Below are 16,301 nucleotides of genomic sequence, written 5' to 3' on the forward strand. Positions count from 1 at the left end.
CGTACATTATACGACTTGTTTTATATGGATTGAATATGGCTATTAAAATATAAGTTCAATAACCTTATTTGTTTTTACTCATATCTATTATACAAATTTTACATATATGTAAAGTGATATTTACATTGAAATCGACAAAACACGAAAATAAATTTATAAATTATTATAAAATATATTATTTTTTCGAAGGTGACAAGTTTTTAACAGTGAGAGTAGTGGAAAACCCAATGATCTTATATTAATACAAATTATATATATATATATATATATATATATATATATATATATATCTTACGCACAAACCAATAACAATATTAGTGTCAGTTAATTTATGTTTTGTAGGCAAGGTATCTCAAACTTTTAAAAGTCCACTCTTAGACTTTAGACTTAATTAATATTACAAATCAGCTGGAAAATGACTCATATGTTAATTTTTTTTAAGATTGAAAATGACTTAGCCATGTGTGTTAGATAGATTCTTGGTTAGCTTTATAAAATTATACATGGCTGGGTGATTAACATTTATAAATTACAATTAACATGACATATTAGCTTATTAGCAATAATATTGATGTATGTAAATATTTCAAATAAATTTACGGTAACTTTAAATGTATAGGTTTGTTATAATAATAATAATAATAATAATAATAATAATAATATACGAACTATAGGTTTAGTGATCGTTTGTGAGTTTACGACATTGCTAATTTGGTTAATAAAATTATGGAAAAACTCCTTATTTTTTCATTTAGAAAAGTAAAACATGTAGATTTGCCAATAAAAAATGTCTGATGACCTACTTATTAACTGGATAACAAAAAAAAGGAATGATCAATATACATTATATTTGGACTTTATAAACTGTCCAAAATACTTATAGACGTAAAAACCGTCCGAAATACTCGCAAACTGTTTTTGTGAGTATTTTGGACGGTCATCGGCGAATTTAGATATTTAATGTATTTTTATCATAAAATAGGTAATATTTTACGAAACCCATAACAAAACTGAATGTAAATTATTATACAAAAGTCTCAAAATTAAAATAGGAGTTTATCTTATAATTTTTAAATATTATGGGATAAGATGATTATAAAATTATAAACACAAAATTATAATATATTTATATGCAATTTGTGCCTAGTGAGTTCTGTTAATGTCAACGAACACTAATCTACACATTCTATGGATTGTAGACTTGTAGTATTAACATACCTGGACCTTGATCCATGGTCCACAGACAATAGACCCAGGCTGTAGGACCTTGATAGGCCCTTCCTACAAAGTGACTAGTCCAGGCCCATTAAGTGATCAAACTTCATCTTCCACAGAAGCTTAGCCTCAGGCCCATTATGCAGATGTACTGAATATTTTGTTTTGGTAGTTCTGAAATTATCAAAAAAAATAAAAATGAACCTCAGTATTATATAATAAATTAAAGTCGTATTTTAAAATAAGAACTCTATTTTTGGAGATAACAAATTGGGTATTGAACTTGACAAAAATATTGGGTATTAAAAATGTTATAGAAAATGATGCGATATTATAAATTTTTATTGGTAATATATGTATTAATGCATCCATTCATTGAGATCACATTTTGTAAACTTTTTTTTTATTCAAATTAGGAGCTATAGCAATTTTCTAGAACCAGTTCTAAAAGCTCTGATATCATATTAAGAAATCAGTTTTTCGAAAAAGTTAAGATGTTAGATGTTAGAGGACCGCTCTTAGCAATATCTTATATTATTATTCCTACACATAGGAATTATCACACTAAGCTAGAAGGAATATCTGTACACTTATACACGTCTAACACTCAATTAACCTTAGTACAATTTCAACCTGGGGATATATGCAATATGCATCTCCCTTGTCGACTGTAAATAGTATCAGAAATTGAAAAAAAACCAACTTTCCATATCCTAACTGCTAACTGATCACCTCTGTAACTAGCAGTGGAAGATCAAGACGACGGAAGCAGACTGAAGAATGTCGAGATTTACCACTGTCTGGTTGAATGACAAAGAAGACAATGAAATGAATGGCTGGTTTGCTCTTAAGAGTTGGAAGTTCTTCTGTTTACGACAAGGCTGAACCATCAACTTTTGGTTCCCTATACAAAATTAGCTTAGTAGCTACTTGACATATTTTCTGAAATGAAAGTGTCAAAGACCGCAACATTGTACCAAGATAGCAGCTTGATTAGTCGATCACCTGTGAACCAGAATTGATTTTGTGAGAACATAACAAAGAAACTCCTAAAAAGGATGAAAAATAAACTGTAGTTTTTAGAAGATCCTGGTGCTTTCTAATTATTTAGGTTCTTTCTGAGGTTTTTTCTATTCCAGTCATAACGCCTACTATAACCAACCTTGGGCAGTTTACAATCTCCGCTTCATCCTCGTTTTGCATCGAGTGAGAGAGCTTCTAGTTTCATCAACTTGGTGAACTGCAGGACAAGTCACAGTATTGGGAAGGAGCTCTTAGATCAATAAATAAATAAATTTAAATCGATTTAATCAAGTGCTCAAGTTTCGACTAGGTTTCCAAATTGTAGATATAACTAGTGCAAAACATGCATGCTGGAACAACCTGAGATGTCTTCAGTTCCAGTTCTTCCCACTCTTGAGATGAGTTACTTCCTTCTACTATCCCAGTTCCAGCGTAAAATAATGCACCATGTCCCTATTATATCCACATTGTTTTAGCAACAAGATTGCTGAGGAAGTGCAGTTGGTGAAAGTGAAATTATAGAACATTTTGAACAAAACATCTCGGTTTCCTGATTTTGAGAAAATTCTTAACACAACTGATGTTTTATCGGCAACTTGGCATGACCATATATTGAACTAAAATTATAAGAGATTGCAAGTTTACAGAAGAAAATGAGGCACTACTTAGCTCACCTTTTCTACCAAGGCTGACCTTATACCGACTGCAAACTCACTCTCTCCTCCTCCAAACCAACCAACAGGACCAGCATACATTCCTCGGTCAAACATTTCTGTACAACATTACTAATTAGAAGAAGAGAGTAATGAAAAAATACATATGAAGGGTGGGAGTCACCGATCAACATGACAAAAGGGAGCGAATTAGGCTGACCAGGTGTAAACATAAAAGTTTTGAGCTAAAAGTGAGAAACAAAATGTAAAACAAAGAATGGAGGAGCAGCTGAAGTATTATTATTAAGCTACAGATTGCATCTTGTGGTGAAGAAACCTCGTTAACAAATCACACACCGACTTCTTAGCTTAATATTAATCACCTCTGGTTTATCCAGGTTGTGCATCCAGTAAACTATCAATCTCTAGACCAGCTGCATTCGGTAATAAGAGGCCATCTTTTATGCATGTGATTATATTATAGTAGTACTGCACTAGTTATGTTCTCTAACTCAGAAATCTTTAATTGTGCATCGAACAATAATGTCTGTTATGTAATAGGTTATCTCAACTGAACTGGATTAAATTAAGCAAAAATGACAAGCTGATGAAACGGAACACATACCTGTTTCTGTTATTAAAAGTCTGGCTTCTTCTGTCGGGAACCCACAAACTGCAGGACTTGGATGAAGAGACGACAAAATGTAGAACTGGAAAGGAAAAACAATTAGAATTCAACAAGCATCACACAAGCAAATTGCTAACATTTAACGTTTCCTATGGTAAAATCAAATAGCCTATCCAGGAACAGTTAAAGCAGAGAAGAGTATTGTCCAAATTATTAAGCGAGGACAAGTTTATTAAGTTGACAAGTATTACTTGAAGAAACATAAGTAAACTGGAACATGAAATACAGGCACTAAATTTTTACCTCGTCGTCTTCACTTCTCAGTCTCCCAGTCAAATGAGCATAGAGATGCTGAACTCTTCGAAGTTTTCTTATAGCTTTACCTGGTTCAATGAATACATTTGCACATACAGCCTACAGAGCAGAACAATCACATGAATTAGTGCAAGTAAAGTGGTAATCAAAAACTAACAACATAATTGCTTACAGTGAAGCATTTACTGATTATCAGCCGAAAAAAACAAAAAATATGTAGACCTACTGATCATGGTGTGTGCAACTGTACACTTGCCTCTAGTTTTCTTCTTATGCACTCGCGCACTATAGTAAACTCGTGGTGGTCCTTGCGACTGCAAAGAATAGAAGTACAAAATTCATTGAAATTTAAGGTGATCAATTACAGTAAAACACATGGCTAAACATTTTATCATTGTACTAAGACCTGGAAAGTAGCTCTAATTCAATCTGAAGATCAAGGGCCTCCGAGTCTCCTCTAGCTCGGGTTCCAGCTAAAGCTTCACTACATATACTAAGCGAGTCTCGATGAAACAGTTGCTCTGGCTGTTTACAAAGTTTTACATAAGAGATTAACAATACAGCTATCTTACAATTAAAGCACCAAGCAAACACAGAAAATTTCTGGACACAAATCAGTGAAGTAAAAGAAATGTCAATTGTCGATAGTGCTTAATAGACAGCAAGATGCAAATATCATATATGCATGTGTGGTGCCGTGGGATCTCAATATGTGTTGAGTCACCTTCAAAGGTACATGAAGGCATAAAAATAGGTCATGGTATCGGTTATTATTACCAAATGACATAACACAGATCATTTAAAATTGTTTAGTAAGTTAAATCTAATTGTGATCAAGAGTTATCTGAATTGCTAAGACCAGTTACTGGTAATATATTGATTTTCCTCGTCATTTCTCTCCAGAAAAAAGCAAGAGGAACAATTTTACAACTTAGTATCGTAATTTAGTAGTGGTGCCTCCAGAAAGGACACAGGCCTTTTACATTCAGTAAGTTTTCACATGTTGAGTTTACTTACAGTGTTACCAATAAATGCTGGTGCATCAGGAGGCTGAAGACAGAACTGATAAGCATTTTCTCCTTCAACCTAGATATATTAAGAGTGAGAACATATTTAACAGAACAAATCCAAGATAGATGGTTATATGTGTCTGAGAACAAGCAACACCTGTAAACAAGCCAACCATATTAAAGGGTCGATATCAGGAGTTGTCAAAACTCTGCTGCTACGTGCAAGTACGACCTGATTTTCAGCGAAACACTGAGTAATTAATAGCCAATTTTTTAGAATAGTAACTAGAAAGAGGTAAATGATGAATAGGAAAGTAAATGAATGAATACAAATTCACATGTATGACCATCTTGATAATAGAATACAGGAAAGAATAGATATTTGCTGTAATTCGGTTTATAGTTGATAGGAAAACTAATAGACCGTAAGGCACAATTAGGTTGATGTAGAGTAGACATACTTATACTACCTTTATGAGCGATGAGTTCTTCCTGCTTATCATCTGCAATGCCCTATTAACAGAAAGATCCCAATAACTCTTACTTGGAACATGATTATTGCTGACGATGAATGTATTAGGAACTTCTTTACTTAACCTCACAATAGCAGAGGAAATCTGCAACATCCCATAAATTTAATAGATTTTTACACTTGCACAGATTCATCGAAAGTACTTCATTTATATATATTTTCAGTGTATTCCACTTTCATTTTGCTAAAAAAAAATGACACTTTCAGAGCAAGGCTAAGGAACCTGTCGCATTGTGTCTTGAAGTTGGGATATCGCCATTCCAAATGTCCAGAATAGTGCATCATCCCATGCAATAGTTGTAGCAAGTATTGAGCTTCCTTCAAATTCATCAAACTCAACCTGTTATCCAGAATCCAGCCAATGTATCATTAATGAACACTTTTAAGAACTTCAACATGTTGACATGTCATATATGCCAAGTATAAAATGTTGACTGGAAAAAGTACTATACCTGTGGAACCATGAAGTAAAATGAACCAAAAGCCTTCCACTCAGATGATATATGAGCCGTTGCATCAAAGCGGATACCCCCATAAGCACGAATCAACGGGCACTTCTTAGAAAGAAACCTTATAATCAAATTAACATACCAAAAGTTATAGGCTCCATAATTATAAGTCAACGAAAGAAGATTCATAGGATATAATGCATTTTACAACATTGCAAAATTGCAATGTATAACAAGCATGCCTACCCATTTCCGATATGAAGGAAGTTATACTGCAGACAAGAAATTCCCTACTGAATATACTTTGATTCTCTTCATAAAAGATAGAACACACACACGCACAAGCGCTCAAATTAACAAAATTAGTCTTTCTCATTTCTAAATCAGCTTGAAAAATGGTAGAATTTACACTTGATGTGAATTTAATAGATGAGCATTATTATTATGATGTGGATTAAAAGTCAGACCTGTTAGTACCTTGCACAGCAAAAATTGAACTTAAGTTACACATAACTTATATGTTTAATACTAAAAAACTCGTGCTTAGTTAGTTAGTTAGTTAGTTAAGGTCACTGACATTATTCTCATTTATAAATACAACCTCAGCATAAAATTTGAATAAATAATAAAAGCAATAGGATGTTTAAGCTGTCTAGATCAAAATAGAGAAGTACCTCTTAATGGAGCGCCAATGATGGAAGGAGAAAGGACTAATGTGTCGAAAAAATACTGCACATCCCACACCAGCAACACTAACAACACTATCATCATTGTCACTTAAGTTTTCATAATGATGATTACTGTTACCATTAACATGATTCTTATTGCCATTAATATGGTTGTTGCTGAGAAAATCATGAGGAGTGTTGCTGTTTTTGTGGCTTCGTCCTGAGAAAAAACATCGAGGGAGCAACTCATCTTCTTGCTTTTGGGCTCGCAGCCAGTCTATTGCCTCTATTTGTTCCTCTATTCGCACCTACACCATATTATTTTTTGCAGAACACAAAAAAAACGATCTTCGTTACAACTTTGCAGAGTGTTCTAAAAATCGGCCTAGGCACATATGTGCTAGGCGGGTAAAAAATGACTAATTTTCGACACAAATTTTCAGTAAATGGTTTTTTAGTTAGGCGGGTCTTGGCAGTAGAAAGAACTAAACAGAAATAATTTACTACAATTTAAAAAGGATCTGAAGTAGAGGGAATTAATGACTAATTTCGGCAAATGTTCTAAAAACCGGCCTACACACCTATGTGCTAGACGGATAAAAAAATGACTAATTTCGGCAAAAAACTTTAGTAAATGTTTTTTAAGTTAGGCGGGTCTAGGCAGTAGAAAGAATTAAACGGAAATAATTTACTACAATTAAAAAAGGATGCAAAGTAGATAATAAAAAAACAAGGATATAGGAGGCTAAATGGGAGGGTGAGAACCTACCACGTGTCAAAAAACCAATCATCTCTCATCATAACACAACAAAGGCATTACAATTTGCAGATAAATAAGTGTGTTGCAGATGATACCTTAGCTAGCTAGTGTGAATAATTACTGGAATATGTACCTGGAGTCGAATAATACCGGAGTCGAATGGAGGTGGTTTTGATCTGAGTTGATGTAGAGCTGAGTTAAGAGAGTCCATAGCCAATGCAGGAGTTGAAACAGGTGGAAATGACAGGGTTTGTATAGTCCCCAGAGGAGTAGCAATTGATGTTTCTTGTTTCGAACAGCCATTCATCGAAAGCAATGGCCTTAACTGGTTTCTTCTCTGCTACCTCCATTTCATATCCAACACAAGTGGTTAGTCAGTTAAACATTCACAAATACATGTTCAAGAATCTTTATAAACTAACCAATAAGTAATAACCACTTGGTTTATTGGTTTAACGGTATCTCCCTCGCTCGCTCCTCTTGAGGAGGTCGAGAGTTCGAATCTTGTCAAAGACAAGATGTCCGAGTGTGTGTTAATCATCAAAAAAAGGAAGATAAACATTCACAAATATATGTTGAAGAAATTTTACAAACCAACCAATAACAACTTTTATTGGTTTAGCGGTATCTCCCTTGCTCCTGTTACAGAGGAGGTCGAGAGTTCGAATCTTATCAAAGACAAGAGGTGCGAGTGTGTTAATCATCGAAAAAAGAAGGATAAACTTGGTATAAGATGTACATACATGATTATTGTAGATATGGATGGAATGTCTTGCATGAGGAGTTGAAGTTGTATTGGAAGTGGACATGGCAGGGGAAGCAGACCTTGTGGAGCATTTCATAGCTTCAAGCTCTAACAGCCATGACTTCCCTGCCATGTACACTGTATGAGACAATAGATGTACAAAGAGATGAGCCAATTGGATATCTTTTGATATTCTAGTTTATCTTTATAATAAATTAGTTTTGTATTTTAAACATTTTTTTTTTGTCAGGTCTACGTGCACCTAGATGAATTATATCGAGATACAATATCCGTTCCCGGGATTTCTTTTCTAATAGTTTTTGCTTTTGTGTAAAAACTACTTACATTTTCTAAAGCTATGCTTTAACTTTTTGCAGTTTAAATTATATACATTCCTTTTGTAAAGCTATCTAAATGTTCTTGAGTAAATATTGCTTTATAAATTTTATGATATAATGCATAAAACTCAATGTATTTCTTCAATTTTAGTTTCAAAATGTTAAATTATATACTAATCTAATTCATGATTTTCCAAATAATGTTTCACAACTTTTTAAAGGTAAAAAGGTACTCTCTCCGTCTCCCACTATACGTTTCCTATTTTGACTTCACTATTTATGATAAGTTATTGACTATTAATTTACGTCTAATCTATAAGATCAAATATAGTCATGAGTGATCTTGTTGAATTCGTATTTATGAGTACTTTAATACAATGAAGTTTTAAAATTTAATATTAATACGAAATTAAAGATATTAACAATCATCGGCAAACGTGTCCAACACAAGAGGTGTCCAACACAAGTGAAAACGTTTTTAGGGACGGACCGAGGGAGTACCAAATACAATAACATGACATAACTTACAAATTCATGTACATAGACTAACATTCTGTTGAGCAAAGTCTATTTTCATGCATACTGAGACCATGGCTTGTCTTCTCAAAATTGGTTTTCAAGATTAAAACTAATGATTATTACAACAGCCATCCTACATAGCTTCTACTCTGTATGGCCTTACTGTGGTTCATCCCCATTATTTTATTTATTCGAGACTGCTTCAAATGCTTTTATCCTCCTGTACAAAAAACTTCCGATTCCAGTAACATCTGCATTCTGTCCTAGGCACCAGCAGCTGGATGATTCTCTTTCCCGACGATAGCTAGAACATTTAGTCATATACTTGTGCCAATGAATGACTGGAAATGAGTTGGAGTTATATAAGAAACTAGCCAAGGTAATAAAAAAAAATTAATTATCGAGTTGAATCATTAATATGCTACTGAGCAGAACACAAAAAATGTCAGAAACAGATGTAGGTGGTAGGTGCACTTCTGTTTTGAGCCTAAGAATATGCTCTTGCTTAAACAATAGGTTCTATAGTAAATTAAATTTTCTCGATGTATGCATGATAGCTTACCATTAATAATTCTACAAACTATTCTTATTCATCAGTTCAGAAATTTTTCTGTAATTACTATATTCAAAATTAGTCAGTAGAAGATTACCTTTGTTTTGGTGAATGGATTTCCTCGCATTGTACTTAAGCTCCCTAACATAAACTTCGGATTCTTTTCTTCAGGCTTTAGTATTTGGAAAGAGCACAACAACGTTTCATCCACGCTCATCAAAACACCAGCATTATCAAATTCTCCACAGTAGTTGGGGGCTGAGAATATAGTTACAAGTTGTCTATCTGCAAAAAACTCATATCCATCTTCGACTACCTGCAAACATGAATTGATAATGAGATACTGAGGGTTACTAAGAGAGTAACACAACACGAGGAAATGAACCTGTGGATAATGGTTACTGAAGTGACATTCTCTAGTTGAGTTGCTGAACTAAATTTACTTTCTATTTCTTGATTTAAAGCGAAAGTGTGAAAAAAATGCAACAAATGAAAAATAATTACTAAATTTACTTATGGAAATGTTTGCAAATGCAACAAATGAAAAAAATGTGTCCAGTATGTCTGCTGCTTCTCTTCCTCAGAGAAGACGGAACACAACCATCTTTCAGTCATCATTCTGGTTTGTATCGCCCCACTTAATGGCTTTGCACCCTTCCATCTTATCTGATCACATCAATTTCACCAAAAAATCTTTTTAAAGAATCCCAAATAGAACCTTGTAGGTCATCGTATTTTTTTGCAGTGCTTTATAGATTTTTTAGCGGTATTTATGTGATCAGGTAACAATTTTCATGTTTAAATCAGTAACAAGTAACTACGAGTTCATATTTTTGCTCTAATGATACAGAGAAATATATACCTGGTGAGCACGGCATATAAGGTCAAGATCATGCTTTTGAAGAAACTCTGTCACCTTATCGGCACCAAAGGTATAGGATACTCCTCTATCATTTGCTCCCCACCCTTTAAGATTCCTACTAGGATCTGACCACAGTAGATCGCAGAGTAAGCCACTCTCTGGAACATTAACTGGACGCTTTAAATTCCTAATTTGATCTAAACTGTTTAAGTCAGGTGAAAGACCTCCATGCATACACAGTATCCTCTCATCTATGAGGGCTGCCACGGGAAGGCAGTTAAAAGTATCTGTAAAGAGTTTCCATATCTTGACATTGAATCTTCGCTTACACTCATCATAAAATCCATATATGCGATTTACAGAATCACATTCGTGATTGCCCCTCAAAAGGAAAATATTTTTAGGATACTTTATCTTGAATGCAAGGAGAAGGCATATGGTTTCCAAACTGTGCTTTCCACGATCTACATAATCGCCCAAAAATAGATATTTGGATCTTGGAGGGAAGCCACCATATTCGAAAAGCCTCAGTAGATCAGAATATTGACCATGAATATCCCCTAAATATTTCAAAAAGTAATTAAAATTAGACATTAACTTTCTTAAGACAGACACTATAAATAAAATTTTAGCACCAACCCTCTCACAACCTAAAACTGTTAAGAAGACATTTAATTAGGCGCAGGAAATTACATATACCTTAACCATTAATTAAAATTTTAGGGGAGATGTACAAGAAATTTTAGGATGTAAGCCTTCTCTGAAAGGACTCAAAATTCATAAAAATACACGAGGAACTCTACATCATTCGGTCCCAATACGAAGCAAGTGAGGTGACCTTTCTGGGATGGACCAGTATGAAACCCTCAAGCTCAAGAATGAAGAACAAAGACAATAAGTGATGCTACTTCTAATGCTTTTTCCTGGTCAATTTAAAAGACCCAAGCAACTAAAACAATTTAAGAAATGAGTCAAAGTAGAAAGTATAACTCAAAATACTGTAAAACTAGAAACTAGAACTCTGTGTCTGTGCAATAAAGAAGCTAACAAATCCACAATTAACGAGTCAGAATTTATGCGAACAAGTTACAAATATGAACTGAGATACTGACTGTGCAAATAAACTTCTGCTATTAGAAAATCTTGTATGTCAATTCAATTGCCATGGTGAGCTTAATCAAGTCAACTTCAATAACTATCTTAAGAGTATGTATTGGCCAAGTAGCCAAGAAAACACAATTAAGAATATTCAAACACACCTCAAGCATAAACTGAACTTATCAACATCAATACATCAAATAAGCATCATGAAAAAAGATAAGTTGATAAAGATATACCACAAATTTTGATAGGTGCCTCAAGGTCCAAAAGAGTGGGCTGTTTCAAGAACAAATCTTTAGAACAAAGGCAAAGCTGCTTGATCTCTGACTCTTTTAGCAGCACTTGCTTCCCTGCTCTTCCTCTAACTTGTAACAATCTGTTGATTATATCATCAAGAACCAAAGTTTCCATCTTAACTTTAATGAACTTCTTGTACAACAATTGATCAAAACCTTGAAATACAAATATATATAAAGTCAAGTAGGGCTGGACATAATATTGTAACTGGCCTTGTTCTTGGTTGTTAGCATGCTAGTTGGGTAAGAAAAAATAGAAATTTTAATATTGAACTGATCAAAAGGGCAAAGAGGCAAAGAAAGAATAACAAGTGAATAGATTCTTTTCATAATACAGCAGCAAAGAATATGTAAAAGATGGAAAAGTCAATGGTTAGTGATTCTATATATGTAAATTGTGCTGTATTAGCTTTGTGTATCTATCAAGATTGCACTATCTGTTAGGCTGAGAATGACAACCAGTGGTCCAATTACCAATTGTATAATGACAGAGAAAAGTCTTATAGTAGAGAATACTTAAATGCATTACATTTCAAATATGTGTTTATTTATGTGTGCCACATAAAGTTTGTCACAAGCAATCAAGGCCAAGTTGATGTGCAAGCAATTTTTATTTTTATCTTTGGTAGCTAATTTGTGCAACCAAGTTTGACATGGCCTAAACCTTTGATAACATTGACTGGTTCTTTCTCCTAAATTGTCTTTGTTCTGATATATATTTTACTCACCCCTGCAAACTAAAGACATTATAGGAATTTGATCGAAATCAGATAAGATAAATTTTATCACTTCTGTGGTTCATCAAGATATCAAACTGCTGACCTGAAAAAAAACTGCTGACCTGAAAAAAACTGATTCATCAAGATATCAGTGTCCACAGGTGCTGCTAATTGTTCTGTCCAAAATCTTGCAAGGCCTCGTCTTGTGCCTGATGTGGCTATGGTCGATGTGATCGTGATTTTTTTACTGACGGATGCTTGAAGTTATATATTTTTCTTTAGAATGTTCGGTTTGACTATTTAGATGATTGAACTGATGAACTCTCACCATTGCTAAGTAGTGAGTAGTAAACCAATGGCTTCATTAGTTCTTCAAGAACTTTTCTAGATACTTGATTCAGTTATTGGAGGCCTTACTTCCTCTGAACCTTCTCCAGTAATTAGCTTTCCAGTTTGAAACCTAAAAAGATCGTTATTCATTAAATCCAAAAATATTCAGATAGTTCTAGTTATCTGAAATAGAAATGAAAACAGAAATCACCAACTTACAGTGGATGTCTGGTGGACGTTTCACTGCCAACTTGCAGTTGCAAGCAAAATTCGAATAGCTCTACAATGAACTGAAGTTTGTTCTAAATTTAAGCAGTTGTTTCCAGAATCCTTCCGTTTAACATTGATGAAAAACAAAACATAACAAGTTCTGTCGAGAACTTCTCTGACTTGATTGTTTAATGAGGAATGCCAAACACATAATAATGATTCAAAACTGTATTAAGCACCTATTTTTTCAGTCATAAACTAATCTCAAACAGTCATCTCCAGAAATGGCAGCCTCTAAATCTAAGACCATGTTTACAAATGTTATATTCGAGTCCCCTGCTGTTTTGCAGTCCTACACATTCTTTGGATTCATAGAGTGAAAGATGTTACTAAAAATGGCAGCTGGTTTAATTAGTTTCATTGTAAGTTTAAAATTCGTAAAATCTGAAACAGAGTAGAGAAGCAGTAGGACTTTACTACATAAAGATGAACATGATTATTTTGTTGCAAATTTCAGCTTCTGAACAAACAGAAAATAAATCACTGGAAATTATCAGAAATAAAGCACATGCATACTCGGATGTTTACATGCTGGTAATGTTCAAAAACTTTAACTGAGAAATCAGCCTTATTAAGTAGTACGACCTAATGGCTAGCTATTATGTAACAAGTGGCGTTTCGTTTATGATATTCCAACCCGGTTAACTGAAATGAGAATGAGATTTTAATACAAATACAAATTGTATTAAAACCTTATTCCTATTAACTGGGTTGAAATCCCATAATTCAAACGGCCCCTCAGTCTCGATCAATCATCATACCAGACTAGCTTTTCATACTCTTTACGGGAAAGAGCAACTTGCATTGCCATCCTAGGATCGATAGCCCCATCATGATCCAAGAACATGGTGAACAAATTCTTCGAAAATCCACTAAGCAAAGCTACTCCAGTTTGTTTGGCTGTCACCGGTGTGGCACACGTGCCACTGACATTCCAAAACAGAATTTCAGGAACATCATAGCCATTTTTCTTAAACTTCTTCTTAATGGCCTGGTAATCAGTCTCCCATTTATTCTGCGATGCTTGATTGAACTCCATATGACTGAAAACAAAAACCCTCTTAATCATTTCCTCTTTGCTCAGCTTTGCAACAAGAGCAACATTCAGTATCTGATCAAACACTCTCCGGAAATTTGTGTTAGGTCCGTACTGCAGGCTATCGAAAAATTTGCACTTCTCTAAGAGACTATTCCCCTGGATCAAGTGAAGCTGCGGGTTCTGACTGAATGTAATGACTTGACCCTTCCAAGGCCCTTCACTCAACTCCGAAAGTAATAAACCAAGCCCCAGTGTGACATTCTTCGGAAGTGCAGTTATATAAGCCGAAACATCACACACTGCAATACTATTCGATAATTTACCTTTGTCTAACATATCATCCACCATCCTTTTCCATTGCAACTCTGCCACAGTCTCTTTCCCCTCACTCTCACCTTGCAAACAAGTCTTGATTATATCATGAGGGAACAATGCTCCTGCTGCGATTTTTGCCTTCCCTTCTTTGACATCCTCGAGATACTTAGTAAACCTTTCTTTGTCATGCCACATAAACACATCAGTGTAATTCTTCATTGCAACAGATGCAACTCTGTTGTATGCAAGTGAAGTCCATTTTTGTGCACTCATATAAACCTCAGGCAACTTAAGCACCTCACGAAGCGGAACCAGTACTTGTTTCCTCAGCCTGTCTCTAACTCTATACTCATAATGTGCATCCTCAATTCCTTCGTACTCAGGGTAAGATTCACGAGGAAATACTTTCTTCGCGATGCTTCCACAAATGTAGGTGTACTTATCGTAAAATGAATCAAGTGAAGGACACCATTTTGCTGCTAAACTAATTTTATTAGTCTTACCTGAATCAAAGCACTCCATATCCGCCTTCAACATATCAGCAAACAAACTCGAAACATTTTCATACAAGAACTCAAAATACCTATCTCTGTTGTATAACTTCCATAATTTCTTAGCTCTTTCAGCCCGCTTCTCCTTGCGTAAAATGCTAGCCATTTCCCTTTCCACTTTCATCTTCATGTCGTTTGCTTCAACTCTCCCTTCTCTCGGCAACAATTCTCTCAATCTTTTGTCTTTCGCAACGTCTTTCTTACGAGGCTTTTTAGTACCATAAGGCCTCAGATTATTCCGCGCTACACATTGCCTTTTCTTCATCTCCCAAATGCTTCGAATATGTGCCCGTGCTTGTGCACCTTCAAGTAGCAAAAACAATATCTCAAGCAAATCCTTAAGATAACCAAACGAGGCCATGGCCGATAAATTACAAGCTAAATTTTTGTTATGATTCTCATGCAACCAGAGCGCGGCGGTGTAGAAATTCTCCTTATCGGCCTTGCCCGTGCCCTTAACGCCTCGAAGATTACAGATGAGTTTCAGAGTAGTAAGTGGATCATGATCCCATGCCTTCTTCAGTTGAAAACTTAAAGTATGACTTGGAGTGTAATGTGGAACAACAACTTGAAAGAAGAAGTCCAAGCATGGATTGCCCGCGCTCGAATACGCGGGCGATCTGTTCTTGGTTAAGGCCATTCGAGGGTTTTTGCGGTAATCGTATTCGAATCGTGTTATCGTTTGAGTTTGAGATGCCATGCATCTTGTTTGATGTTCCAAGTGTTTGGATGGACAAAAACCTAGGGTTTTAGGAATGAAAGTTTGGTGTTGAGAAGTCAAGGTTGAAAAACCTCGTTTTAGGAGTGATTGCATGGCTGGTTATAAATTCGGTTCCGTCTTAAATGACCTGATTTGTTAGAGGCAGTTATAGTGAAAAAACAAAAGAAGCGGAAGAGTTCTGTAAAATGGGTAGGGTTTAACCTATTAGGGTTTAAGCTATTGGTGATTAGGCCGGACATAAAATGATAAGATTATGATCCGAAAATTTTTCTTTCTAATGTTTATCCTTTTGATATTTTTTTTCCTAATTGTTATGAGATATTTTTTATTTTTTTGCCAAATTGTTATGAGATATTAAGCGTATCAACGTTTGTTATATGGTCAATCTTTCTCAGGTAAAAATAAAGCCTAAATACAGTTAAACCTCGATAAAAAAAATAATCGATAAAATAATAATCTCGCTAAAATAATATTTTTGGAAAATCCCTAGAGACCCCAAATTTTTACACCAAATAATTCCCCAAATCCGATGTTTCATATGAATATTTGACAACCTTCCTAATTATAATATGAGATCCCGCGTGCATTTATATGCGCCCACCAATTAAAATCAACTATGTGTCAGCCACGGCATTTGGTAAATCTTTTGGGGAAGAAATTTGGGGTACCTAGCACTACTCAATATTTTT

At 34.7% G+C, this 16,301-nt stretch overlaps 3 protein-coding genes across 7 annotated transcripts; all 3 read right to left on the reverse strand.

The window, feature by feature from the left end:
• Positions 1 to 1,785: 1,785 nt before the first annotated feature.
• Positions 1,786 to 8,191, reverse strand: LOC141675971 (isochorismate synthase, chloroplastic-like). Of its 4 annotated transcripts, XR_012556600.1 has the most exons (17): positions 7,997 to 8,191; positions 7,387 to 7,593; positions 6,500 to 6,801; positions 5,829 to 5,946; positions 5,600 to 5,716; positions 5,315 to 5,461; positions 5,002 to 5,076; positions 4,852 to 4,920; positions 4,241 to 4,359; positions 4,091 to 4,148; positions 3,823 to 3,933; positions 3,517 to 3,601; positions 2,913 to 3,010; positions 2,599 to 2,691; positions 2,378 to 2,455; positions 2,193 to 2,220; positions 1,786 to 2,119 (listed from the first exon to the last, which is right to left on the reverse strand). XR_012556600.1 is itself a non-coding variant. In XM_074482081.1 (16 exons), exons 1-15 carry the CDS (start codon positions 8,129 to 8,131, stop codon positions 2,402 to 2,404), a joined length of 1,785 nt encoding a protein of 594 aa, XP_074338182.1. In that variant the 5' UTR covers positions 8,132 to 8,191; the 3' UTR covers positions 1,786 to 2,220; positions 2,378 to 2,401. The 4 variants fall into 4 exon arrangements, 3 of the variants coding, with proteins under 3 accessions (XP_074338182.1, XP_074338181.1, XP_074338183.1); XM_074482081.1 differs by having other exon boundaries at positions 1,786 to 2,220; positions 7,387 to 7,590; XM_074482080.1 differs by having other exon boundaries at positions 1,786 to 2,220; positions 7,997 to 8,190.
• A 599-nt stretch (positions 8,192 to 8,790) lies between these two features.
• On the reverse strand, positions 8,791 to 12,038 carry LOC141676012 (serine/threonine-protein phosphatase PP1 isozyme 3-like). Of its 2 annotated transcripts, none has more exons than XM_074482084.1 (4): positions 11,608 to 12,038; positions 10,271 to 10,830; positions 9,506 to 9,724; positions 8,791 to 9,225 (listed from the first exon to the last, which is right to left on the reverse strand). In XM_074482084.1, exons 1-4 carry the CDS (start codon positions 11,780 to 11,782, stop codon positions 9,214 to 9,216), a joined length of 966 nt encoding a protein of 321 aa, XP_074338185.1. In that variant the 5' UTR covers positions 11,783 to 12,038; the 3' UTR covers positions 8,791 to 9,213. The 2 variants fall into 2 exon arrangements, with proteins under 2 accessions (XP_074338185.1, XP_074338184.1); XM_074482083.1 differs by having other exon boundaries at positions 8,791 to 9,196; positions 11,608 to 12,030.
• A 1,368-nt stretch (positions 12,039 to 13,406) lies between these two features.
• LOC141723737 (uncharacterized) lies at positions 13,407 to 15,776 on the reverse strand. The gene has a single exon (XM_074525623.1). It carries the CDS (start codon positions 15,703 to 15,705, stop codon positions 13,735 to 13,737), a length of 1,971 nt encoding a protein of 656 aa, XP_074381724.1. The 5' UTR covers positions 15,706 to 15,776; the 3' UTR covers positions 13,407 to 13,734.
• Positions 15,777 to 16,301: the final 525 nt, after the last annotated feature.

Source organism: Apium graveolens, chromosome 1, assembly GCF_009905375.1.
Source record: "Apium graveolens cultivar Ventura chromosome 1, ASM990537v1, whole genome shotgun sequence".
NCBI classification, from domain to species: domain Eukaryota; kingdom Viridiplantae; phylum Streptophyta; class Magnoliopsida; order Apiales; family Apiaceae; genus Apium; species Apium graveolens.